The sequence below is a fragment of the Numenius arquata genome, chromosome 2, assembly GCF_964106895.1.
Source record: "Numenius arquata chromosome 2, bNumArq3.hap1.1, whole genome shotgun sequence".
Taxonomy (NCBI): domain Eukaryota; kingdom Metazoa; phylum Chordata; class Aves; order Charadriiformes; family Scolopacidae; genus Numenius; species Numenius arquata.
The window spans coordinates 73,276,913-73,303,728 of NC_133577.1; the positions used below are offsets into that span (position 1 = coordinate 73,276,913).

At 40.5% G+C, this 26,816-nt stretch overlaps 1 protein-coding gene across 1 annotated transcript in view; it reads left to right on the forward strand.

Annotated features, from left to right (window-relative positions):
- Positions 1–3,350: 3,350 nt before the first annotated feature.
- CRY1 (cryptochrome circadian regulator 1) overlaps positions 3,351–26,816 on the forward strand; it is a 38,232-nt gene continuing 14,766 nt past the window's right edge. The window contains exons 1-2 of the mRNA XM_074169129.1: positions 3,351–3,586; positions 24,478–24,586. Coding sequence (XP_074025230.1) covers positions 3,429–3,586; positions 24,478–24,586 — 267 coding nt within the window. The 5' untranslated portion in view covers positions 3,351–3,428. The remainder of the gene's footprint in view (positions 3,587–24,477; positions 24,587–26,816) is intronic.

A 26,816-nucleotide genomic window follows, 5' to 3' on the forward strand; every position in this document is an offset into this window, starting at 1 on the left:
CTTTTTTTTTTTTTTTTTCTTTTTTCACCTGTATCTACTTCATTTCTCTTCTAAACTTAAGAGTAACAAAACCGCGGAGACAAATAAATGATTTCTAGACTACAAAGGGTTTTCTAGGCATGTTAGGATTTTTTACGTTAACTCCGGGTCTGTACCATCACATCCTTCAGCGAGTGAAAATCAGCACCGCTCTCTCTCCGGGAACACTTCTTTTGTCAGCTACATTTTCAAAGGCCTGCGTTAGACGCGTGAAAAAGATCCAACGAAGAAGAGAACTGCTACAGAAAGAAACGGTGCTCTATCAACCCAGCTCAGGCTTGGTCTCCTGAATGACTGCCGTTTCAACAACAGTTAACGATGCTCGTGAATATAAATGACATACAGAGATGTTAAAAGCATGTATCTAAAAAATGCTTCTAATTTGTAGGACACAGTGTACTTGTATACTTGTTTCTTTATGCTTTTATCATTTCACACCTTCATGTTATCTTTTTTCCCTTCTAACTCCTCCCCACCCTCTAGATTTTTGTGATTACCATCTGAGTTAAATTAGCAATAATGTTCTTTAAAAAAGTTATCCACAAGAGAACCCAGGAGTGAGGTTTACTTGTGCGAGTTCCTTGATTAACTATGATTCTACTTTCTTTTTTCTGCTAACTTGGAGAGACTCTTCCCTTGAGATCTGACATTTTAATTAATATATTCCTCACCTTCCTTCCACTTCTAAATCAAGAACAAACTGTCTGGCATGGAAGGTATGGCTAGAGCCCAATGGTATTTTGATATAATGATATGCTAATGATATATTGCAGTTGTTATTTAGTCCGTAGCGCCAAACGGATTATAGACTGATGGTTTTCATGGCTGCAATTTGGTTATGAAACTGTAAGGTCCAGTGAGGGAGGGCTGCTTCCACCTCAGTACTTCCACAAAGGCAGATCAGTTGACGCTGGGCTTTATTCAGGGCCATCTTCAGTGTCACAGCCTTGGCAGGAGCTAGCAGGGAACATAAGGAGTATGAAAAAGCAGTTTAAAAGTTTGAAATAAAAACTATATTGTGAGGTGACCTTCCTCGAAAATAAGGAATCTATCTTCTGTCAATGTGCTCAAAAATTACAGAATTAAAAGGAGTTTGATGGAAAGTGGTCATTAACTACCGAGATTTTTCTATTTTATTTCTTTGAAAATTATTCACCAAATATTTGGCATTTCCTAAGAATAAAAACAAAAAACAAGCAAGGAAGAATGTACTTTGGATTAATTGAGAAAACAATGCTCAACTTTACAATAATGCAACTACTCCGGGTTTGAGTTGCAGCAAGGGTATACAACAGGATCCCGTATGTTCTTCTCAACCGGAATGATGAGCTGTGGAACATGATGTTCCACGTATGAAAGAGTAGTAATTGAAAACCTCATAATAATTTACGCTATTGTTGAAAGTCAAATCTTAAGAAAAGTTGGGCCTCCACACTTCATAGAAAGAAATTTTGTATAAAACCAAAGTCGTGGCTGGGGCCTCTGCTGCTAGCATGCCTTGATCATTAATGACATTTTATTAAATCATTCAAAGCAAGGAAAGAAAAGTGTGAAGGGAAACACGTGATGCATATCTTACTGTTGACTTTACTTTCACTTTCTGTGTATCTTAGCAGATAAAAATATTTTAGTAGAACCAGCAACTACAATTCTTAAAGTCCTGCTCTGGAATTCTGGAAGTCAAGAAAGGTCAGTACTGCTGATGTGAATCCTCTGCCTTTTACTTGTCAGCTGTTATTTCTAATGAGACCCCTCTTGCTGTTGCTACCCTCTTGTCCATGAACACTCTGGAAGTTGTAGATTTGAGCTGCGATCCACAGGTGGAGGTTCATTTTCAGATGTGCAGCTAGAGCTGCTCTGTTAGGGCTCGAAACTGCTCAGCTGAGTCCTGTCAGTGTGAGGCCTCATTCAGTAGTCAGTGGCTAACACGGAGAAGGCGCAGGGAAACCTGCTATGTCGGCAGCGTGCAGACCTTGGCTTGAGCTGTGCAATTAAAAGAGAAGACGTTAGATATACACCATTTACTAATAATGACTTTACTAAGTGCTAGAGAGGGTATTGTAACCCATTCTGCTACTCGGAACTCGTTGGAAACCACCTCACGGCTGCGGCAGGCGGCCGTGGAAACACGGCCCGTTTCGTAAGCCACACCACCCACCTCCGCCTAACACGGGAGGGGGCCGGGCCGGGCGAGGAGAGGGAGACGTGCGAGGAATAACATGGGGGGGGAAGAGGGAGAGAGAGCGGGCGGCCGCCCTCCCCGTACCCGCTCGGCCCGCCAGCGCCTCGGCAGCGGCGGCGCACAGACCGGCAGCGGGCGGGTGCCGGCCTCCTTACCCACAGCTTACATAAACGCCCCGCCTCTGCCCCGCGGGATGGGACAGGACGCGGTGGGATGGCCCAGCCCGGCCGGCCCCCTCCCCACACCCGATGGCGCCGGCCCCAACACATCCCCGCAGGCCGCCGTCGTGGGGCTAAGGAAACACGCGCCGCCGCGCATGCGCAGCGCCCACCGCGGGGGCGCGCAGGGCATGATATATAACAGGTCAGCGGGCGCGCGCGCAAGCCCCTGCGCGCTCCCCCTCCCTCCCGCGCATGCGCCCCACTGACAGGAATCGGCGCCTCCCAGAGCCTCCCCGCAGCCCCGTGCTCATCCGGGTCCCGCCGCCCCGAGCCGAGGGGGTGGGGGGGGTGTCAGCCCGGCGTCTCCGCCCCCGGCGTCCCTCCCCGCCGCGGCTCGCCGCCCCGGCGGGTGCGATTCCTGCCGCGAAGGTGGGCTCCCCACCTCGAGCCGTCCCGCCGCAGGGAGCGAGGCCGGCCGAGCCCCCTTCTCCCCGCGCCGCCTCTCCCCCCGCCGCCGGCGGTAGTAAACACACTTCAGAAACGTGAGGGCTCGCGGTCACGTGGGGGCGGGCTCGGCCAATCGGCGGCGGGGGGGCGGAGCGGGGCGGGGCGGCCGGCGGAGACCCCGGCGCCCGGCGCAGAGTCACAGGGCGAGCGGCGAGGCGGCGGCCGCCGGCGGGTACGAGAAGCGCGCGGCCGGTCACCAACGGCCGCAGATACCACCGGCGGGCGAGGGGAGGAGTTCCCGCCGCCCCGGAGACACCTCCGGATCCCGCGCTCCTTTTCCTTCTTCCCTCCGTCTGCGCTCTCCCCGGCGCGGGGGCTTCCGCGGGGTGATGCGTCCCCGCCGGGCGGCCGCCCCCGCCGTCTCCGCCGGGTCCTAGAGCCGCCCCAGGTCGGACCCCGCGCCGCTCGGCCCGTCTTCCCCGCGCGGGGGGGCGGCGGCCGTTGTCGCCCGGGCGCCGAGCGGCGGCGCCGCGCCATGAGCGGCCCCGCGGGCGGCGGCGGCGGTGGTGGTTCACGCTGAGCGCCCCCGGCCCGGCGGTATGGGGGTGAACGCCGTGCACTGGTTCCGCAAGGGGCTGCGGCTCCACGACAACCCGGCGCTGCGGGAGTGCATCCAGGGCGCCGACACGGTCCGCTGCGTCTACATCCTGGACCCCTGGTTCGCCGGCTCCTCCAACGTGGGCATCAACAGGTGGCGGTGAGTGCGGGGCGGCGGCTGAGGCGGGGGGGGGAGGCGGCCGGCGGCGACGGGGGGCCCCTCAACCCCGCGTTATGTATGCGGTCACGCCGCCTCCGCGCCATCCCTTGCCTTCGCCGCCGCGATTGGGCCGACGCCAGCGCCGGCTTCCCTCGCCCGCCCGCGGTGTTACATATCCAGCCCGGGCCGCGGCTGACGCGGCGGGGGAGGAAAGGGGGAAGGAGCGGGGAAGCCTTTGGCAGAGTGCGGAGCCGGGGGGGGCTGTGGTTTACCCGGGAAGGCGGGGGGGGCGTGGGGTGTTCCTATTCCCGCTCCTGAGAGCGGCGGTTCGGTGCCCGCCCGCGCCCCCGGTGCCCACTGGCGCTGAGAGCGGGGTTGCTGCCGGGCTGCAGCTCCCGGGAGGAGCGGCCCGGAGGGTTTGCTTTACCTCTGGGTAGTTAGAAGCCCCGTGCCGGCACCGGGTCACTCCGTTCTGGAAAAAAAACCCACCACCTGTTAAGCTGTTTGGTTCAAAAGTGATTTCTCAGAATGTCTTTCCTGCAGGGAAGGGTAGGTGCTGTCCCAGTTCAAAGCGTGCAGATCTATTCCTACGGCTTCAAGCCAGACATGGCTCATACAAAAAAATGAACTTTACTGTGGAGCTGTGACTGGCACTTCCATGCTAAACGTGTTCCATAAAAGGCAGAGGTTAATGGGACTTCTGTGGATGCTTGTCTTGTGAGATTAGTTAAAACATCACTAGGGATCTGAAAGTTGTTACCCTTTTAAAAGGGTAAGCTCTTGTATCAGCTGTCCGTCCAGTGTCAGGAACTTGAAATGCTCATGAGCTAAGCCTGCGCAGACTACGATGCTGAGAAGAGTTGCCTAATTATGGAACAAGCACAATGAAACTTGGCTTGACACCACATCATAGAAGAGTGACAAAGTTGAGATACTTTGGGTTTCAGTTCAGTTTACTTCTCTTCAAGGATTATTTCTTTTTGATTTAATAATTTCTATCCCAGGTCATTAAATACTTCACTAACAAGGTAACTTGCCTTTGGAAGTGTGTTTTTTTCAAATTTTGAGAAGTTTTCCTTATGGTCCTATTTCTAGTTTTCAGAAGATAGAAATACTAAAAATGCTTTCTGTGAACTTGAACTTGGTGGTTGTTCCATTATCGCTGACAGAAATAAAGTTTATACCACTTAAGAATAATTGTTAAATACTGCCCTTATCTGAGGGTCATGATGTAAGTTTCTTTTATGGAGGCTTTTTAATTCTTTTTTGTTTGTTTTGAAGGGGATATGGTTTTTTGAGTAACAAATCCTGACTTTATAAAGAAAGCTCAGAGGTCTTAGTTTTATGGATGAAGCACGAACAACTAAAGTTTTAAAAGAATGCAGGCAATTGGCGTAAGTCTAAGCTTTGAGGAAATCATGTGTTAAGAATACTTCATAAGTTTCTAATGTGTTTTGCAATTGAAATGCTAAACCGTTTTTGGTTATATTCTCTGAGCTAGTGAATGATAGACAAATGTGAACTTTGATTCTAGCAAAAGGAGGTTCATGTCTTGAGTGCTACTGCCCTGGTTCTTCAATGACTATTTAATGTGATCACTAGCTAATCAGTCCTTGACTACATTGGTGTGTGATCTATTTGGTAGTTGGTTTACTTTAACAGTATTTTCAGTGAACTCAAAGACAACTAGTTCCTGAACTGCATTTTGCATTTGAAGAAAACCAGATTTTTTTTAGTTGCTGGTTAGAGGAGCTGAATTTTTGGTGGTGTGGGTTTATTTATTTATTTATTTTATGAAGAAGAGCATTTTTCTTTTAGTCTTTCGTTTTTTGTGTACTTCTTCCCACCCCCAAAGAGCTCCCAGAAGAAGGGTAAATTACAGCTCCCCTATCCAAAGCATTTCAAACAATCTCTTGGGACTCAAATATCCTAAAGGCACACACTGCATATGGATTTGAGTAGGAAATCTCACCGCCTTTGTAGCCTGGTTTTGTGACATCTTCAGATTTTTTCAAGTTTAAAAGTACAGTAACTTTATAGAATAACTGGCTGCTAGAGCTCTATGTTTATTAGAGTGATGTCAATAAATTCTTATTTAAATGAACAGTTAGTAATTTGGAATGAATCCATTTTACATTCCAGTGGTTTTAATGAGTTATTCTTAACCAGTGGTAACACACACATTCACACTCTGCTTACACAAGACTTACGATGCAGTATTTTGGTTTGTCGGTCTCATTCGGCACTTGGAATTAATAATCAAGCATTTTATCTCCTTGGTCACTTGATAACCGTAAGCAAGATCCTTGCTTACATGCCTATGGAGTAGGGTGTTGAATAAGTCAAAAATCTTTTATTTGAGATTAAGAGCAGAAGCCCTTCAGCACTTGGAACGCGGGTCAAATTTAATCTTCTGGTGTGAATTTACAGTGGTCCTTTCTTAGTTTGAGTTGAATGACACCAAGAGTTTATGTTCTGGTGAATTTATGGTCCTAATGCCCTGGGCAAAACTCTTGTGTGTCAGAGTTCAAAGTGTGACTATTAACACAATGGGTATGAGGAAAAATGGTGCAAGAATATAAAAAAGCAGGAGGTTTCGTTTCTTGTTAAAAGTAATACTGTCCCTCTGCAGAGTCATAAGTTACAGTTCATTTTAAAAAATGTGTTTTAAATCTGGCAAATAGCAGCCTTTAATACATAGGTGCTTTCTGATTAACTTTTCTCTTTAAACAGTCATGTAACACTCATGAACTAATATTTTTGTGTAATTGCACTATTGAGCAAGTCTAATTACTAAGCAGTCACATGGTCTTACTGACCTCCTTTCTGCTGGCATTCAGCCTACCTGTTCTAAAATCATGAACGCTACGCAGCCAACGCCAGGGCCTTCTGCAACTCACTTCATTTTTTCTGGTTCTGTTCTGTTTCTTCTTATTGTTCCTTCTTTCAAGCTGTCAAATAAATCAAGATGTGCTTCCATTGAGACATGCTTTTCCTATATCATGAGTTTTCCAGTGTCGTTCACAGATCAAGGTTTGTGAGAGAGAGGTTGTTCAGTACAGTAAAAGGTGATGGAGAAAGGGAGGGACATGTTAAATGTAAAATAGCTCTAACACTCTACTGAACAATGTTTTGTCAATTGCCATTGAACTTTTGGCACCAGAATTAGAGTACATCTAATTGTGTCAACAGAGTAGACAAAGAATGTAACTTACATACTCCAACAAGTAACCATTACCTACTTATGAAAAAATGTGTTCGTATGCACTCACAGACTTTTCCATATTAAGGAGAACGGGATCTCATGTTTGGCAATATTGCTTAGGGGAGGGTTTCAATTAGCCATGGTTTTAGTACAGAGTGGCAATTGATCATAATACCTAAAAAGAAATGCAAACATTCCATTAGTTGCTGCATAAGAATTTACTTTGGCTAATTATTTACTTTTTTAGTTTGTCTTTTTGAGTGTGTATGTATGTTTTTGATATGCTAGTTAAAAGACTGGCATGCAGCAATTGATTTTAAAGAGGTTATAGTCTAAGCTTGCCAATCCTTCTATTTCTTTTTTTTTCAGTCACTCCTGAAGAGAACAGCTTTCACTTTTAGAATGAGAGTAATAAAACTTGCTTTGTATATCTAGTTGATTTTGTGAGAATATTAATGCGTTCAACGTCCTGCAGAGTTAGCCGCTGCTGTTGTGGCAGATAGTCCTATTGATTTAGGAGAAAGAAAAGATGTGATATATTGTTTAACACTCATACCTCAAAGCACATTAAAAATTAAAAACTTGAGGGGGAAGAAAAGTTTTATTTCCAGAACAATCACTGTAATTCACAGAAATACGAGCTTGTTTTAAAAAATTAATACTTGGACATCCTTCTGTAGCGTCTGTTAAATTTTGCTATTGTGTGCATCTGGTTTTGAAAATACAGTCTCAGGTTATGTAGGAAGTGATTTTTCCCATAGAGACCTGTTTGTTGGATGTGGGATTGGTCATGAAAATCAATGGAACTATTCTGTGAGTGATTTCAGTATTAAATGATATCATATCTGTAATTCAGGCAGGCAAAATTTGTGTATTATACTATGTTAATTTTGGTGACATGCTTGGTATGTAAAAAGGAGTGTGCCAAAATAATAATCACTTACCTGCTAAAACCATCTGGTTAAATTCGTTTTCATGGTGTAGCGCTTAGCATGAAAATCTGTTTGATTTATTAAATATTTAATGTCCAGCCAATCATCTAAAATATAAATAGAGACAAGGCTTTTGGATTTTCATATACAAATCTAGACATACGTCAGGTTTGGGAGTAACATTAGTTTTAGATGTGTTCTGTAGGTACATTGGGGTTTCTTTTATGAGGTGGGTAGCCTGTGCTGAACTTGCTGCTATAGCCAGGGTGTAACAGGTCCGGAAGGGAACTTCAATATTCCCGTGCTGTGTTCTAGACATAGCCGTCATACGTTTTAATGAGTGGCTTCAACTCTAGCTCAGTGCCCGACTTGGAGCACTTTTGTCCAACCAACCCACTAAATTGAGGGTGATTAATCTGTAAATTTCAAAATCTGTTACAGAGGAGCGGTAGCTTGTTTTCAGAAGCCGTGTGTTCAGATGGGAGTTCTGTGGTACCAGCGGTTAGACTGGAGAAACCTTCCGGTGCCACACACCTAGGTTGCCCAGCTGTCCTCTCTCATAGAAAGCTCCGTCTACCCCAAAAGTGCCCACAGTTCAGCGGTTCCCTCTACGATTTGTTGTGTTATATGACCTAGTCCCGTGATTTGCAAAGTACGTCACTGAACCACGCTGACGTATGTCCTCATGCTTTTAATCCCGCAGTGTTGATGAAAGGGGTGGTTCCACCCTTTCATGATAGCACACAGCCCTGTGGGGAACCAGGTTAGCTCGTCAATCTGTCCGACAGAGATTAGTTACCAGTTTTGGTGGGATTAGCAATCTGGTAAATTGTGCCAGCAAAAACGTCACAGTAGTAGTAGTGAAGAGGTGAGAATGGGAAGGGCAGGTACCATTTCTTTCCATGGCTGTATGGGTTTGAGCCAGATAAAAATGGCCATATAACTGTGGCCTGCATTGTTTGTGTGTGTAGTAACCACATGGTGTTTTTTTGGAAGGCGATTATTGTATTTTTCTGTGGCTTGCCATTTGTCGCCACCCTTTGAAGTTACATTGTAGAAAATAAGTATTGTCCTTTTTACTGTGTTAGGGGAAAGGCCCTATTTATTTTTTTTTTGTCAAAGGGCCCTATTTATTTTTTTGTCAAACTGTCAGAATGTGAGAAATAACACTGCCAGCTGAGAAATTACACTATGCTTGTTTACTTATTTTGGTGTATGATCTTGTATTGCCAGATTCTGTAATGTAACTATTATTAAATTGGACAAGAAGTCTGCGCTGATTGGCCTGGAGAGGGCAGGCAGTACTGCAAATCCAATTTTATACAAAATGTTCAGAAAAATTCCAGTGAGCATTTATACAATTTGCTTTTTGGCTTCAAGATTGATCTTGGAGGAATCTAATTCCCCAGGCTAAGAAGTTCTGAGGTTTTAGAGACATGGTTTTACATCATTAATCTCCAGGTTTGAGCATATCAAGAGAAGATCTGGGTAGAGCGTTCTTGATAGGCAAGAGTAGCGTGTGGACTTTGTGACTGAGTATCAAGGGACAAATGCAGTCTTGAAACAACTTCATAGGATTATTTCAGTATTCCTTCTCATGGGACCAGAAATCTATTTTTGGTTTATTTTACTTAAGTATCAACAGATCACATTCTTTATTTGAGCAGGGGAAGGTAATCTGTCTGCAAACTGTGGTATTACCTCCTCTGGTTGTAGAAGGAGAGAGTGATAACCTCCAACAAACACCATCTGTGGTGAATGCAAAAGCAGCTTTTTTTTTTTTTTTTTTTTTTTTTTTTTTTTAGGCAATCAAGAATACAGATACTGTTTTTTTTCTTAACTGATCAGTATGTGGCAGTGAAAATGACTTCTGCATCGGTTCTTCAAAGCAAGTTACTTTATGTATTGTCATCCTCTTTTGGCTATTTCTGTGTAATAAAGCAACATTTTTCCTCCTGTTTGTGAAAATATCTTTTTTTCCTACAGATGGCAGATACTCTTGAAACACATTTCATTATGCAAATAGTGCAAAAAAAGCTGTTTATCGTTGTACCACCTGAACTTTTTTTGGGGTCTACAGCATGGAAGCCTCTATTTTCAGGGAAAGTGATTATTTTCCATCCCCTCCCGATGGCTGGCAGGTTTGCAGGTCAGTTATATAAGTCGTGGCAGGAGGAAGGTCACAGCTGCCGGTCAGGTCGGCCATGCTTTCGATGTCACTAAAGTCTGTGATGTCTTAATGTGTATACTGAAAGAAACTTTCTTGGCTTTAGGGAATGCTGTGGCTTTCCCATAGTGACCTAAAAAGGCAAAAGTCAGCTTGAGCATGAATCGGTTGTGTAAGGAGCCAGGGGGTGGGAGCGTGTGGCTTTGTGTTTTATAGGCTTAGTAATTTGCATATCACATTTCAGCAGGTTTAATAGCTGTGCCTTTGGTTACCTCTAGGAAGGGATTGGATTTGATTGCCAGGGTAAGAGAACCTCATGGTATTTTGGTGCAATACATTTTATTTAAGTTTTTCAGAACTCTGACTTCAATGTGCAGCAAGGTTAGTTTGTGTGCATGTGTAGACTTATGACTTTCAAGTCCTTTGCAATCTAGGTCAACAGGTGAACTATAATTGCAATGTTCTTCTAACCCTGAAGCCTCCATAGATTTTTCAGGTCACTGTTAAGCATTTGCTTTCACTGCTTTGGAGTTCTGTGTGTGTAAAGGTTACTTTATGCAGGAATAAAGGTTTCGTGGAGCTGAAGGACAGATCAGAAAGGACTGGAGAAAAGAGGTCAAAATTGCAATGTTCTGTTTCAAGTAGCTCAATGGAGACAACTGTGGCAAAAGTCTATATGTATATCTATACTTCTGGAACAGTTCTGAATCTGAAAGCGTACTAATGACTAATGGCATGAGCTTTGTTAGCATTAGTGTGGACAGGAGCTGGGCTGCAGTGAACAGAGTTTCTGAAAATATGTGGGTGTTTTCTTAAATTCTGTACTTTGATTGTTTTTCTTTTTTTTTAATAGCATTAGTATCGAAAAGTCTCTAAGTCTATATTGGTAAACCTGGGTAGGAAATAAGAATTTGATAATACTCAGGGTTTCAGAAGTAAACTCAGGTGTCAAATTGTTGCTCGTAATCTCTTTGAAAAGTGCTAATGCAACAAGCTCCTTGCAATAGGAGGGAACCTGTTTATCAGAGGCGGAAGGGATTTCTTCCAGTTGAACATTGGTCAGGATGTTATGCGTTGCTTCCTCCTGCAACTAAACTAGAGAAGTTTTCTGTGCCTGCTTAGAAACTTAGTTTATCTCAGTGTTTCTTGATGAACAGGAAAGGAAATGCTTTCCTGTAAAGTCACATGCATTCCTTTTTTATCGTCTCTTAAATAAGTATATTTGAGTCTTGCACAGCTGTGAAAAGTAAAGGCTGCAAAATTCGTGCACTGCAAGTTGGATTTCTTTCACAACACAAACTCATATCCTTTCAAAATGAAAGCCAGAAATGTTGGGGGGAAAAAAATCTATTTAAGTTCAAATGGGGTAGTTGTGAAGTATGAATACATGTTGTTATTGATTCTTCAGTTACAGAGATTAAATATCTACAGCACAGGCTACTTAGGAATAACTCCTGTAAGGAAAACTTGCATTTTTCAATCTGTTATCTACCCAAAGTATGGAATCTGTGACCTAGAAAGTGCTTTACTTTTTGTAGTAAGGAACCTGTGGAGTTCAGTGCTTTCAGATTTTATTTTTCTTAATGCCAGTATTCTTACCTTGTTAGGTAAAGGGTAAACTGTGCTGCCATTTAGTGAAAGAGGCAAAATAATTATCGAAAGAACAGAAATAGGATGGCAACTTTCATGAGAAAGATGAGTAAATAGGTAACTCTTTTCATGTATATTGCTTGATACTTCATGCTTTTTATAGTTTGTAAAACATGGTCATGGTTTGCATGGTTACAATTGTGCTATGCACTAAAGATAGAGAACACTACAGCCAGCCTTATCTCAGTTTCGCAATCTGTGCAGTTCTGAAGTAGTGGGGAAGTGTACAGAGAATTGTGAGATTCAGTTTTATAGAGCAACTGATGTTAAAAATAGTTAATGATATATTGGGTTAATTGAAGAATGGAGTAAAATTTTCTTTCCTATGTCCTCTTCTGAGTTTCCTCTGGGTAGAAATTTTCTGCGTGTAAATTCTGTGGAATTGAGTGATCATTTTTTCAATTTTTTTTTTCTAGTATTTTTCTCCTATTCTTCATATTTCACATTCTTGAGAATAAACAAGCTCATTTTTTCGGAGTCTTAAAGTAGAAAAAGAGAACAATACAGCTTTTAACAGAGATTGCCTGCTATTGTTTTCTGCATTCCTCTCTCATGGGAGAGGCATGACTCTACATCTATAAAACTGATATATGCATTTAAAATAAAATATTCTACGGAGTAATTTTTGCCATCCAGGTTTCAGAAGGGTCTTTGATTGGAGAGGAGGTTGCCTTTTGGTTTTGTTCTTTGTTTTCATAAGTCTTGCCAGTAGTGAACTCAAGAAGTTGAAACTATCCAAATTTTAATGAGGGTGATCAAGCAATGCATGTCATCCGAATTATTTATTTGGGTTGCCTAGGGATAATTCCTGTGACTTTCCATCATTATTTTTTCAGTAGATGGCAGGCTTAATAAGATCTATTTTTCTGTGCTTTATGTGTGTTTCTTTTTAGACAACATAGCTGTTTGCTGTTTACTGCTATTATGCAGTATTTCCCAAATCCTGTAAATGCTTCTTTCAATTATTTTTATGAGTGACTTCTTCATTTTCTTTTCTCCAGCATACTCTTTAACTGGTATGACCTGGGAACATCTACCCACGTGTAGTTTCATTGGTTTACGAAAAAGGAAGAAGTTTTAAATTGCTGTGGTTATTGATAGGTCAATTATATTGGTATATTTTTCCCCTTTTATTTCAAGGCTTTCATAACTTAAGGAGACCTGTATAAAGATTAGTATTGATCTCATAGTCCTGGTGATTTTCAGTGAGCAGTTTGTTGTTTGTTTTGGTTTTTTTTCCACTTGTTTTGAAACTTCCTTTCTGTAAGCTAGTTGCCAATAAATTTACTGGTGAGAAGTATTTTATTTCAGAGCTAATGTTTTTTTTTTTTTTTTTTTTTTCTTCCAAACCATGAAGAAAATAATGGATTTGTGGGAATAATGTGGATCTTCCTCTTCTCACATTTTAAATTTGGGGTTTTCTGCTTTCTTTCAAATAGAACTCCACCAACCTCTCTTCTTCAGTGCCAACTCTGAAACACTCTGTTAGGTTGCCAAAGAAAAGTTCTTCAATGCTGTATTTACCGAAAGTATTACTCCAGTTCTTTACTACTTCCATATAGGACAGCACAATGGAACTTGCATTTTTGACACGGGAGGTCACGCTTTCAAATTGAATAGTGTTACTAGTGATCAGATGTTGCTCTTGCAGGCAGCAGCTTTTTTGGTTTTTTTCCATAATCCTAAAATGTTATTTTCCTTCTACTAGTCCATCTCTCTTCCAGAATCCTACCTTTGCAGCAGCTACTGTACAACTTGTCAAGTAGAATGGTAAAGTAAAAATAATTTTTAGTTTGGTTTTTTTTTTCTTGTTCTGTTTGAAGAGCATGAGATTTGCAGGAATAATTATCTCATTGCATATGATTTATTCCCAAGTGAAAACGTGGGGAAACTTCAAAAACTTCTCCACTTGCAGTACTATATTGTCATCGATTCCAGTGTTTTTCCTGCTGAACTTTCAAGTTTTAAGAAGACCTAAGGTAAAGTAAGCTTTGGAGAGCTTTGGTGCATGTGCTTTGTTGTTCTGCTTTCGTACTATGAGCTATATCTGTCAGAATCTTTCTGTTAACTGAAGTTTTAGTTACGATATACTGTATGTTAACGCTTAGCTTGCCTTTTGTTGGAATGAGTTGTCTTTTGCTTGGAAGTGTTATCCGCTTGTGCTTGCCTCTTAGATTTTACCTTGAATGAAAGCTTTTGAACTTAGGTTTTGCATAAATTGATCAAAAGCCACCTATGCACAAGTCACTGTGATTGACGTTTGAAGGCTTGTAGGATTATTTCTACAGAGATAATCTTTATTTTCTTCATGAGGTTAAGATATAGTGCAATGAAAAGTTGCACTGGTACTCTGGTTTTTTTTTTCCTTTGCCATAAGGTTAATGGTCATTAACAGCAACAGTAAACAGGAAATTAAGTCACTTTCAACCTTAGTTCCTGGGTTTGCATTGGTCCCTTTGTATGTCCCCCTGCACTGTCTATGCGGTGTTAAATAGGATTTTAAAAGGTGTTAGCTTTACCTGTCATTCACGAGGGTTTTTCTTTTATGCAGATTTAATACTATTTAGACTTGTAATAAAGGAATATGTCCTTTAGCTTGTGCTGGGATGGTAGCACCGAAGCAGCCTGTTTGTGCTGGAGCTTGCTGCCAGCTGTTGAATCTGGCAGGGGACACGTTGTTCACAAGCTACTGTTCCTTTTGACACCTTCCCCTTCTATTTTTTTTTTTTTATCAGCTACTCCAGTTTTGAACATTGGCTTGGTACTTTTTGAACTCCGAGCACGTATTAGGTTTCATTTAATCTTTAGCAGCCAACGCTTCCAAATAGAAGGCAGAGAGGCAGAAGAGACCCGTTGCTTGTACATGCTCGAAGCCTTTCTCTGTCCCGGTTAGGAATAAAGTTCGTCCCCGGTATGGGAATCCTCTTGGAGCTGCTCCAAAGGGAAGGAGAAATTGGGCTCCTACTACAACGGTTACATATAACTGGAAAAGTAGGTCATTGTGGCAGGGAGTAGTCCAAACAGCCGCCTGGTTGCTGCAGCAACGACCTACTTCAGGAAACTATTTTTGTTGATTCATATTGAAATGTTCTTCTTACAAATGGTATAAGGAAATGATCAGGTTATGAGACATGTAGTAATGAAAGCTGCAGACTTTGTAGGCTTCCCCTTCCTGCCATCTTTCTGCCTCCCCCCCCCCCACTTTGGTCTTGCCCCTTGATGTTGGAGTATGGGGATTAAAGCAAATAAGGTTTGTTTTTCTTCAGTTTGACCTCTAGTGGGGAACAATTCTTCTTGCTTGAAGGTTATGCGTAGCAATGATACTTATCAATGGTGATTACGTTTCCAGAGTTCAGAGCCTACAAATGGTCTGCTATCATTTTTTGTCTGTAGAAATAATTTGGAGTTTAAAAAAAAAAAATTCTTTCTTAGGAGTATCTTTTTTATGGAATGCTAACATTGTCTGCTTGATACTCAACTGCTTTTCTTTTAACCACTTTGTCTTCAACAACGTTTATCCACCTTCAGGAAGGTGGGCTTGGTGCTTCCCTCCCTCCTCCTTTTTTTTTTTTCCTTTAAATTGGCAGGGTTCCTGTGTGCATCTAAAAATTAAAGTGATCCTGTGTAGCATGGTATTTTCCAGTTGTCTACCTGTCGTCTTTCAACAGTCAAAGTGATAAAAAAAAAAAAATCTGACTAGTGTTCATTCAGGAGGTGAATTTTGTTAATTCATTCCATTCCACTGAAAGGAATGGGTAGACAGGGAAAAAGATAAAATAAAAGAATGCAGTTGTTCTAATAAAGGTTTCATTCTTCATAAAATATTTTTCATCTAAACTGCTATCACTTCTGCAGAGATGTTTGAATATCACTTTTTAGTTATCATAATGTTCCACTTAAATGTACTATGTAATTTTTCAAGATTAATTTTGTTACTTCAAGTGAGGTACTTTCTGTTGGTCCTTGACCCCAGTGTTGGTCCTGACCTTCAGTATTGCAGTTGTGGCAGATGAAGATAGCGTGTTTATCTAGAGGTTATTTGAATTTTTTCATCTATTATGTCTTGAGCTATGTTTTGTATACCATGGCTTACGTTATTGAGCTCTCTGCATCTTTTTTGTCAGCTTTAGACTTTGAGATGGAAGGCCTCTGCAGCATGAAGTGAACCATTACCTCCATTAGTCTACTCATACACTAAGAAAATTTGGGACAAAGTGGTGTTTTTCTGAATTTAGACAACTTAATAAACAAAGCTATGTTTCAGTTACTTGGATTTTTTTGTTGTTTTTTTTAATGTTGATTCTTTCTACATGATGATTACCCAAAAACCTGAACACGTTTTGGTCATGTTTACCTTGTATTCAGATGTGAATGACTAATTTCAGTTTTGAAAGACCAGTTCAGAAAGTTTGGGCCTTCTTGATTCGTAACAGTAGCAATGGGAAGTTAGGATAATGCTGGATGTCTGACCACCATAAGGCGAGCACCACAGAGATGAAATCCAGTCAGTTTTAATGAAGATTTTCAGGATTAGCTTCAGGGTTTTTTGTTTTTTCTGTTTTCCTAACTTTCTACCAAATTCTGTGCTTGCTAGTAGATTTCAGCTCTACCCTTAATTCTCTTCTATTAGTTTAATAGATTTTTCAGATATGGGAAGCCAGAGATGATGGAATTATATCTTAAGGACTCACAATTTATTCAGTGTGGTTGAGAAATATATTAATTTTACACAGTGTTTCATTTCTGGGAAACTTAAAACTGTGCACAATCTTATGAGCAGTAATTATAACCTTAAAAAGGTCACTTTAATATAAGGAAAGTAAAAAAGTTTTATTCAAGTGAATGAGGGGCAGTATAAAATTTGTCCTTCAGAATCAGATTGCACAACTGTATCTTGTTATAGTGCTCTTATCCCACTTGCTCTTTTGAAATGAGCCGTAGCTGTTACTTTCTCGTGGACAACTTAAATTGCTGAAAATAATGTGGCTGAACTATTTTATAAAGCAGGCCAGCTATGGTTTAATTACATCAAGCCATATGAACTACTCATTTAAATAAGAGAACTTGGGTACATGAGAATTAAGGAGTTTTAAATTTATTTAAATACGAGCAGCACGTCTGTACTCTCAAGTAACTTTGTTTTGTAATTTGCTTCTAGTTCCTATTTCCCCAGCTGTCCCCACTGCAAATACATTTGTTTGCTCTTGGGTTTTCTTTTATGGATCCAGCTAGTTTTTCTCTGGAAAGAGTAGGCATAAGGAATTAAAGTCAAATAATAAGGACTTTGATTTATCAAATTGGAATTAGAGGATTAGAGAAAAATAAACACAGAATATATACATTGAAGAATGGAAGACACTGGGAGAGAGATTTAGGAAGCTGAGAGCCTATTAGTCTCATACCACCAGAAGGCTGACCTTTATAACAAGCAAGTAATTTGAGATGTTTGTTGCTACTTCATATATGAATAGTTTAGATGAATAATACGTGCCCTTTGAAATTGAAGTTAAGATCCATATCTTTACAGAAGCTAAATACGCTATTTGCTATGACCTGTGGCTCATAAAATAGAAAGCAAATACAGATTGCTGTTTGGGAGATTATGAACATCTTTTGAATAGGACAAAAATGTTGTGTGTTTCCTTCCTTTGGGGAATGGTAACCTTAAAAAGGTAGTTCAGTTGGAGAGGAATTAATGAGGAATGATATGTAAGGAAATTCTAGCTTTGTGTTCAATGTAAGCTAGGCTGGATTCAAATTGGATTTTATTGTTCTTAATAGAGCAGTATTGTTTGCTGTAGTTGGTATAGTCCCTATATGAAATGGTCTTTACCACTTAGCTTCAAAGAAGGTGCGTCCAAAAAGGACTCAGCTTGGAGAGATTATATTTTAAACATTGGTTTCTCTCAGTTATTGTTCAAAGCCCTTTCTTTCATCCTTTTTCAAAGAGTTGAATCTCTTTCACAGCGATTACAAATATTTCAGCTGTACATGGGCTTGGGTGTATCTTGCATTCTTCCTCCATCACAGCTCTGCTTTGGCTCGAAAAATTATAACAGTAGTAAATATTAGAGGAAAAAAAGCCAAGTGATGCACTTCATGGTCTGTGCTTGATTTTGGTTTTGCATGTGGATCAGCTCTTACTAAGTTATGAAAGATGCTGAAATCCTGAATTGCTCCCTAAAGGAGCTGTTTTTTCTCCACTGACTGTAGAGCAACCCTGGAAGAGATTAGTTAGCTCCCACAGCCACTTTACTTAAGTATCTAAAGTTGAATAGCATGCTCTTTTTCCTGCTCTTGTGTATAAGCTTAAAGGACAATACCTCCTATGAAATGTATTATTGTATACCCTTTTAGGATGTGGAAGTTGTATGTGGTATTCGTTGAAACAATGTAATATAATAAGGCATGCCTCTGTGACCTTGATTTGGTAATAGGAAAATATCAGTATGGCTTGCTGCCAAAGGATGCGGTAGAGTGTACATAACACTTAAATCCTGTCTGAGCTTAATCTTCTTACAGTTTCATAAGAACATACAGCTTGGGCTAAGATACATTTGGTTGGCAGCAATCAAACAGGAAAATATGCTGATAAAATACTGAATATTTGTATATAGGTACATAAAATTTGAGATACTTCTCCATGTCTCATACTCTGTTTTGGTATTAGATGAAATCCACCTTATGATTCCTGTAGAAGCTAGTATGAGAAATGTGTTTAACTAAATGATAGTGGACTTTCATAGTGACCTAACCAAACATATGGCAAAATAGCAGATATGTACGGAAGAAAGGCTCAGTCTCTCTCTCTTCCCATGAAGAGAAATAAATGTTGCATAACTTATTAATACAGTTGGGGTATAATGCTGTAAACTATAATCACTCAAAAAAATGTGATCGATGCTATACAGTGCGTAATATTCTTTCTTTTTATTGAATCCAGCTCTGCTGAACTCTGAAAGATGAAGGAGGAGTATCTGATAGCAAGGTTGAAAAAAAATTGAATGGGAAAATAAAACTAGTAGATGTTAGGCTGCTTAAGATAGACAATTCTGATAGACAAAGTCTGGGTGGCAATCAAATATCTGTAACACCTGAATCTCTTGTTTGACAGTACTTTTCTTTCACTGGAGAGATTGAAATCTATGGCTTGGCATGAGGACTAGTGGGTAGATAGAAGATATTCTAAAAAATTGGTTAAACAGAGGTTTGGATGGATTACTGGAAGTTGACCAGTCATAGATAAAAATATTAATAAAACTTAGGAACAAAACTAGTTATAGCACTGTTCTTTTTCACTTGACTTTTTAAACTTCTTCCTCAGAATGAGGAAGCCTGACTAAATTCCTGTCTTTTGTGTGGCACTGGCTGTGCAGTCTAACACCTCTGACTTGCCTAATGATTAAATTCAGAATCTGCATCAGTTCAGAAAAAACCCTGAAACTGAAGTTTCTTGATTCTTAATGGCTTAGCACCACTATTTTCAGATGTGAGTGATGCCTGAAAGAGAAGTCATTGCATTTTATGTCCCCTCAATTCCCAACAACTGTCCTCATTTCATACTGATAAGGATGATTCTATGTGATTACGGTTTCTGGGTGTTTATTACGCCTAAAAATAACCCCACACAGGACTTAACAGTAGCCTTAAACAGTGTGTGTGTAAGTATCCTTCTTGAAAGTCTCCTCCTAAATGAAAATGCTACCTTTTTAACAGACTGCTTCTGACTTATTCCCTGGAGAAAGTCGTCAATCATGTTAGTAGTACAGAGCCAGGAAGGCTGCATGATGTGGTTCTTAGTTTTGTTTGTTTTGTCAATGGTTAACTGTGTTAACAATTAGTTATTTAACTCTTTGAATTTCTACCTTGATGGTGCTGGTTTATTTCAGTTGCATTGTGGCTAAAATTATGCTCTGTATTATGCAAACCAGTTTCTGGCAGTCACTTTTAAGACGTAATAGGGCAGAGCATTGAGTTTAGATTTCAGACCCCAAGCAGACTTTGCATGATTGGCAGCCGAGAAGATTGTGGAGTTTTTTGGAGCAAGCAGCAAAGATATTATGTGCATGTCTTTCAAAGAATGTGGTCTTCAGAAGCTTTCATGAAAATTCTGAATATCCATAATTAGATGACCCTGAACAAAATGTGTGTAATTCTCTCTGAGAATGTTGCTTGAAGGCAGGTAAGTTTTGCATTGGCATCTTCCCTGTGTTATAATGTCTTTTCTGCCTCCCTCCATCACCTTAGTCATGCATGTACCTCACACAGTTTGATACTGTGAAATTAACGGTGAACTTTTCCTTCCTCTGGTTTGTCCAAGGGAAGTTGAAGACTAGATGAAGTAACTTGGGCTGATGCTCTAATCGGATAAAAAGTATCTGTGCATCCTTTTCGTGTCTTTTTAGTGAAGTCATGTCATGTAGTTTTTATATTCATTCAAAGTGAAAAAGGAAGTGCTTTCCCATTGACTGTTAGGTTGAGAAGAAAAAGTTGCTTTAGATTGCAGACTCAGAAACATGACCTGTTACTGTAGGGGGAGATTTAAATAGCTCCTAGTAGCCAGACTTCAGTGTAAAGTGTAATAGAGTTCAAGGCTAGTAGCTCTTACTTCATAGCTGCTATGAAGAAACTTTTCCTCAAGAGCTCATATTGTGAAAAGAAATTACTTTTTGTGAGATGGTGGCTTCATATTTGGTTTCAGTTTACAGACAAATTTATCCTTCATTTTCATTTGTGTTATACTGTGAAAGGAACATTTTTGTGAGCATTTTGGTGTATCTCTTCAGAGAGAAAGCTCCAATAATTTTGCCTTGTCTGTGCTAGAATGTTGCTCTTAATTGTGTTTGCATGTCTGCACTAAGCAAAATGCCTGCATGTCCCTGTGCTGCAGTAAGTGCCCATGCATGGGGTTAGAGTCATTCAGACCTGCAAACAGGTGTTACCAGTCAAAATGACACCTTGGAAAACTAAATTCCTCTCTTCCAGATCCCATAATAATTTACTGGGACAGTGTGTTGAATGCTGAGAATTATTATTTTATTATTTTTCTGTTAGTGTGCTTAGTATGTGTGGGGGCGTGCATGTTGTGGACATGTTATTACTCCTCCCTGATGTGTATGTTATAGATGAAACATTAATTTGTTGGGACAGGAGATAAATGCAATGCATTATAATGCCATGCCAAAATTGGAGAAAGTGCTGGAATTGGAAGTTGTCCCAGGAAGCTGGTACAACTAAAAAATTTCCTTTCACGTAAGCCTATTCACATAGGCATATATTATCATGTTGGATGAATGCAGAAGTTCTGAAAAGTAGAATTTTCCTTCCTTAAAAGTAATTTGTATCTGGATATAGCTGAAGCTAGGTGTTAATTGGCATGTATTTAACCAGAGTAAAGGTGCTGTGCTGCTCCTGCAAGTTCTAAAGGTACTCATGAGAAAACGAGGAGGTGAAAAATTAAGTTATGACAAGTAGTTGATTCAACTGTAAGTTTCTTGGTAGTGGTTGTATCTAGAAGCAATGATTTAAGAAGGTTCATTTCTAATTAAGCAAGGCAAATCTGTGTAAAGGCTTTTCTTTTTGATTTATTAACACTTTAATGAGAAAAATCATGGAATGGTAGGGGTTGGAAGGGACCTTTGGATATCTAGTCCAACCCCCCTGCCAAAGCAGGTTCACCTAGAGCAGGTTGCACAGGAAAGCATCCCGGTGGGTTTTTAATACCTCCAGAGGAGGCTCCGCCACCTCTCTGGGCAGCCTATTCCAGTGCTCTGCCACCCTCAAAGAAGTTTTTCCTCATGTTGAGATGGAATTTCCTGTGTTCCAATTTGTCCCCATTGCTCCCTGTTGTGTCGCCAGGCACCACCGAAAAGAGTCTGCCTTTAGATGTAGTATAGTATAAACATAGCTGGTGAAAACAATAGATAAGTAATTATTTGCAGCACATTTTGTTAAAACATATTTGATCCAACTGAAAGATTCAAATATGCTTAATAAACTGCATGCTTATTCTGAGTAACCACTTGTAAACTGAATCTATGTTCTGAAAGTCAACAGCAGTATTCTTTTGCATTGCTGTTACTATAGATATAATAGGGTCGCTAGGGTTTAATTTGGTCTATTATTTTTGAACAATATACTTTCAGTGGCAGTCTTGCAACTCAAACTGTGGTTTGACTGCTTTTCATTTGTTCTGTTTTTGTTCAGTAGGGGGAATGTGTGTCTCCCCCAGCCACTCTACTGCTCCCCTCCTACATATATTTAATAATTTGAGTCTACACTCAGTGTGTGTTTTTAAATACAAGAGAGAGTTTTATGGATACTGAAATGCAGGAGTGTGGTAAGAGATAGTTAAGAGAGATAATAGAGGGGATTTGGGCAACCAATGAAATGGAGATTAAACAGTATTAAGGGCAAGTTTAGGGATCTTGGATGTGAATTGGAGCCTGGGTCAGTGCATGTAATCTTCTTGAATAGGATTTTGTGCCAAGTCCAGACTAGAAATTGTATGTTATGGTCAGTCAGGTAGGAAGAAAAGAGATTGATAAATTAGAGGGAACTGAGATGCAAATTGGGGGGGGGAAAAAAAAAAAAACGTTTCCTGAAAGACAGGTTTTTACTTAGAGTAATTATGAGCATTTCATGTCACCAATTTCTCTTCATACCCTTTCCCTATATTCTGTGATATGAAGTTAAAAACAAACGCACACAAAAAACCCAACCCAAAAAAACCCAAAAAGCAAACCCAAACCAAAAAAACCACCACAACAATAAAATACCACCAAACAAAAAAACGTGAACCTTTCCTAGATTGTTCCAAAGGCATCTGGGACACTATTGCTGTTTTTCATAGCAATTTGTGAACTATAAGTGAAGGCACATACTCTTTGAAAGCAAAACTCAGGTGGATAAACTTAGCGATAAGGTCTGTCATACCAAGTTTCAAAAAAATGATAAAATGAAGTTGTGCTTCTCAGAGTCCATCTGGAATTGACTTTGGCCTGGGAACGTGGGGCCCAGGTTCTCTCTGACAGAAGCATGAATCAATTCTTATCTGATTCTTAAAATTACTCCTTTGTGGTTTCTAACTAAATTAGCATACTGAAGTTTCTTTTTAGATACAACAATATCCTTCATGATCTTACTACTCCAGAGTTTGGTTGGTTGGGTTTTTTTCAAAATAAAGCTTAACAAAGTGAAAGAATTAGATGTTTTGGGCTTTTTCCAGTCATTAAGCATATAAGCATAGTTGCCAGCCAAGAAGCGGTGGTATTCTTGTCCATTGGCTTCCTCTCAGACTTGCTTGCTTTCTGTTACCCTTTCAGGTCAAGTGAGCCATGCATTTTTGGCATTTAATAGGAGCTAGGTGGTTTTCCTGCCAGCTTTCCATATATTAATTTTTTTATTCTTTTCCATGTAAAGTTGGAGGCAATGTGTGTTAGGTGGGCATCACTTATATATTGCTAAGTCTCTAGGAAATATAAAAAATGTTGGTAGGTTTACAACAGTCCTGTATGCTGTATCCCTCCTAGAAGGTGTACCATTTTTGTTGTAGCTGATTACTTTTTAGGATTCATTCTTAAAAACCTATGTGTTTTATGAACTCCTGATTTTAGTAAACCTGGTTGCTCAGCGCCTTTATCTTTAGAAGCTCTGGGCAGTTGCATTTGTGCAGCCTGCCTTTCCCTGGTAGCTCCGTACCTATTTCCCCTGGCTGCGGGTGCAGTGTCTCCAGTTGCTCCTGTGGTGTTATCCTCCTTGCCTTGCACCTGCATGTAGTGTCGATACAGCAGACTCCCAGGAATAACGGCCTGCAGTGTGGGAATCTCCTTGTTTTTTCCCCCGCTTTGGGTGTAGCTTTTGGTTTATGGCAGGGAATCCAATAATGTGGGTGTGCAGAGGTTCATGACCGGCAGGCTCTGACTCAGCAGCTGCCCTGATCAGCACACACTTCGGTGAGTGCCGACAGCATTGTAAGTAAGGACACCCAGCAAGGTTTGAGCAGCTCTTGGTGAAAACTATATTGTTACTACGAGGAAAAATATTGTGGGGGGAGCCAGTTGCTACACTGGAGAGGAGTCCAGGGGAAGGGCACTCATCTGGAGATCCCCAGCACCAATTCCTCTGGCTGGCCGCAAGGGAGAGTTTTCATTTTTCCTCTCTTTCCTTCTGCTTTTATTTCTTCCCCCAAGCAACTCTCATCATAGGAGTTATTTTTAGTTACTGAACCCAGTAATAAACCTTTGCATATGTGAACCTGTCTCGACATCCTTTGTGCAGCTACCTGTTCCTCTTGAAGACTTGCAGATTTACAGCTCTCCATTCTTCCCTCCACTTTTTTTTTTTTGTTTGCTGACTTGCTCATTAAATAATTTAGGTGACACTACAGCCAAATGCATGGAACTTTGTTAGATAGAAGGGTGTTTTTATAAAAGCAGGCCAAAGGGATAGTTAGGACCATGTAGTCCTCTAGTATGCTGTTTTTAGCAACAGTTCAGGCTGCTATGTTGCAAGAAGGACTTGGATTAAGTTTAGTAGCAGGATGCCAACAGCTGATTGTCTGTTTGTTTGCTTGGAGTTTTTTTGTGTGGTGTGTTGGTTTGTTTTTTTTCTTGTCACTCTATGTGACAAGATACTTCTAGTTTTGGTAATGACTTGAGTATGTTTTATTCCATTCCAGAGTTGAACAGTGTTGAGGTGAAAACTTAAATGATGGTGCAGTTTGCTTTTCTGAATTATGTATTATTGAATATATAATATGCTATTGAGCTACTGTAAGCTAAGGGTAACTAGGATGTGAACATGCATGGATCACCCAAATACATACCAAAGACTGAAGGTCTAATAATCTTTGTTGGATTGTTCCTCATAGTTACCGTTTTCTATTGTAAAATTGTCTGGTTTGCCTCAATAAATGTTTCTTTACTATTCCTTGCAGATTCCTGCTTCAATGTCTTGAGGATCTTGATGCCAATCTACGGAAACTGAATTCACGTTTGTTTGTTATTCGTGGACAGCCAGCAGATGTTTTCCCCAGGCTTTTTAAGGTAAATGCCATGCAGTAGTTGTTTCTATCCATAAATAGGACCGACAAACTAATTTCAACTATGAATATTTCTTGTACTGTGTACTTCAGTGCAAGTTGTTATTTATGCTAATACTTAACTATTCTTGCAGTTTCTCTTTAAGGTTGTTTTTGATAGATTTTGGTTTTTTCCCCTCTGAAGTGCATATCACCAACTGAACTGAGTTGCTGTTAGACTTTACAGGTTTTTGTTTCTTTCTTTCCAGAAATGGAACTGATTTCTAATGGTTTGTGAAGTGTAGGTACTTTATATTACTAAATTTTCCTTCCCAGGTTCCCTTTGATAACTGAAATATAATTCTGTGCACATGAATCCAGGTTCAAACCCTGACCTGTAAACTCAGTGTTTTATTTAGGCTGAATATCTGCTCTGGTTGCCTTTTGTCCATTAAAAGTGGTTTAATAAGGTTTTCGCTGGTAGTAGGCTTGGTAAAAGCAAAGGGCAAGTAAAAAGCAATTTCTAGTCAAAGAAGTTTAAGGCTTTTGTGGGAAAGGGTCTTATTACTGAGCAAATTAAAGCTGTGAGGGATTGTTACTGATATTAATTTGCCTTCCATGGGTAATAGTGTATTTAAGGTAACAATACTGTAATAGGATAGTAAAAATGAATACTTTGCAGATTGAATTTAAAAGTTTTAATGGAATGACTGGGTTGAGGTGACTGAGATGAGCAAAACTGGGCGGGGGGGGTGGGGGTGGCAGAAATAAACATCTGTTTTTATTCCCAAGTCTTCAACACTAAGCTGAAAACTCAACCAAAACTCGTATTTCCATCTTCATTCCTGTGCTTTAGTTTGAAATGAGAACTGGATGGTACTCTGGTCTTCTCTTGATATCCCCTCAGTCAAGAATTTCCTGCAGGAATACTGTGGCACTAGTTGCTGCTTGCAGCCCCCCAGATATTCACGCTTGTTATATCTGCCTGCCAAATTTGGTTTGATTGCATTTAAATAGGGGCAAAGATCTTGCTGTTGTGTATGTTGCCTTCTGGATTTGGGTGACCTGTGGCAAGTTTTCTTAAGAAAATTTAATGGCTACTTTGACAACTCCTCTTTCAGATCTTGCTACTAGGCTGGTCTTTCTATGCCTAACAGCATTGGAGTGCCACATTTTCAGAAAGTTAATTTTAGTGCTGAGAAGGTAATGAAAATAACTTGTCATATAGATAGCGTACAGCTATCAAAAAAGAACAATCACATCTGTCTGTCTTCTGTTTCCTCAAATCACCAAACAATGTCTTCCCTTGAGCAAGTTAGAGGCATTGTTGAAACTCTTGAGGACTTCTTCAGCTTTTGGCTGAAGACTACCTGGAACTTGCATCTCTCATCATTAATCTCACAGGCTCTTTTGCCAGAGCAGTAGCTGTACCTCAGCCACTTGCAGTGCAGTGAAGAGCATATAACACTGAAAAAGCTTTTCAGATCATCCTCATTAAATGTCTCAAAGGTGAGCGATGATCCTGACCCTGAAGAACACATGTAGATGTTTTTTGGCTTGGAGTAGATAACTTTTAAATAAATGGTGGTAGGAGGTAATGGAACTTCTGTAGAGCCTTGTGTCAGGAGCCCTATCACAGATGCCAGCATCTGTGGATTTCCTGGGGATGAATGTTTCACAGCTGTTTCTTGATAGGGCTCCCCTTTTCACAGGCTGAAGGCAGAGCACTGAACTATCTTTATCCTTGCAAAAAGCCTCAAGGACCTTTAGGGTTTTACATTCGTGTGTGTGCATATATATATGTGTGTATATATATATATATATAACTGTATATATATATATAACTGTTTGCTTTATGCCTTCCAGTCCTTCAGAACAGCTTTGCTTCCCTTAAGACACTGAATTCAGTGTCACACGTTTTCAGCAGTACGAGCTAAAGATGCTGCTGATAGCAGCAGTAGGCTGTCATCCTCTGGAATAGTGCATAGAGACAGAATCATTTTACCAGTGGACTTTACAGGTCTTTTCAAAATTCTTTTAGTTTTTTTTTCTGTTTGGTTGTTGTGTTGTTGTGTTTGGTTTTTTTTTTAAATAAATTGAGGATGGTGATTCCATCTGACTGCAACTTCCACTAGTAGCGGGCACCCACTTGGGGCCTGTTGGTTAACTTGAACCTGTCGAGTTTTGGTTGGTTCTTGGCTCATTATCTTCAATTTGTCCTGTTCTGCTCTGTATCTCTAGGTACTTGGGACTGA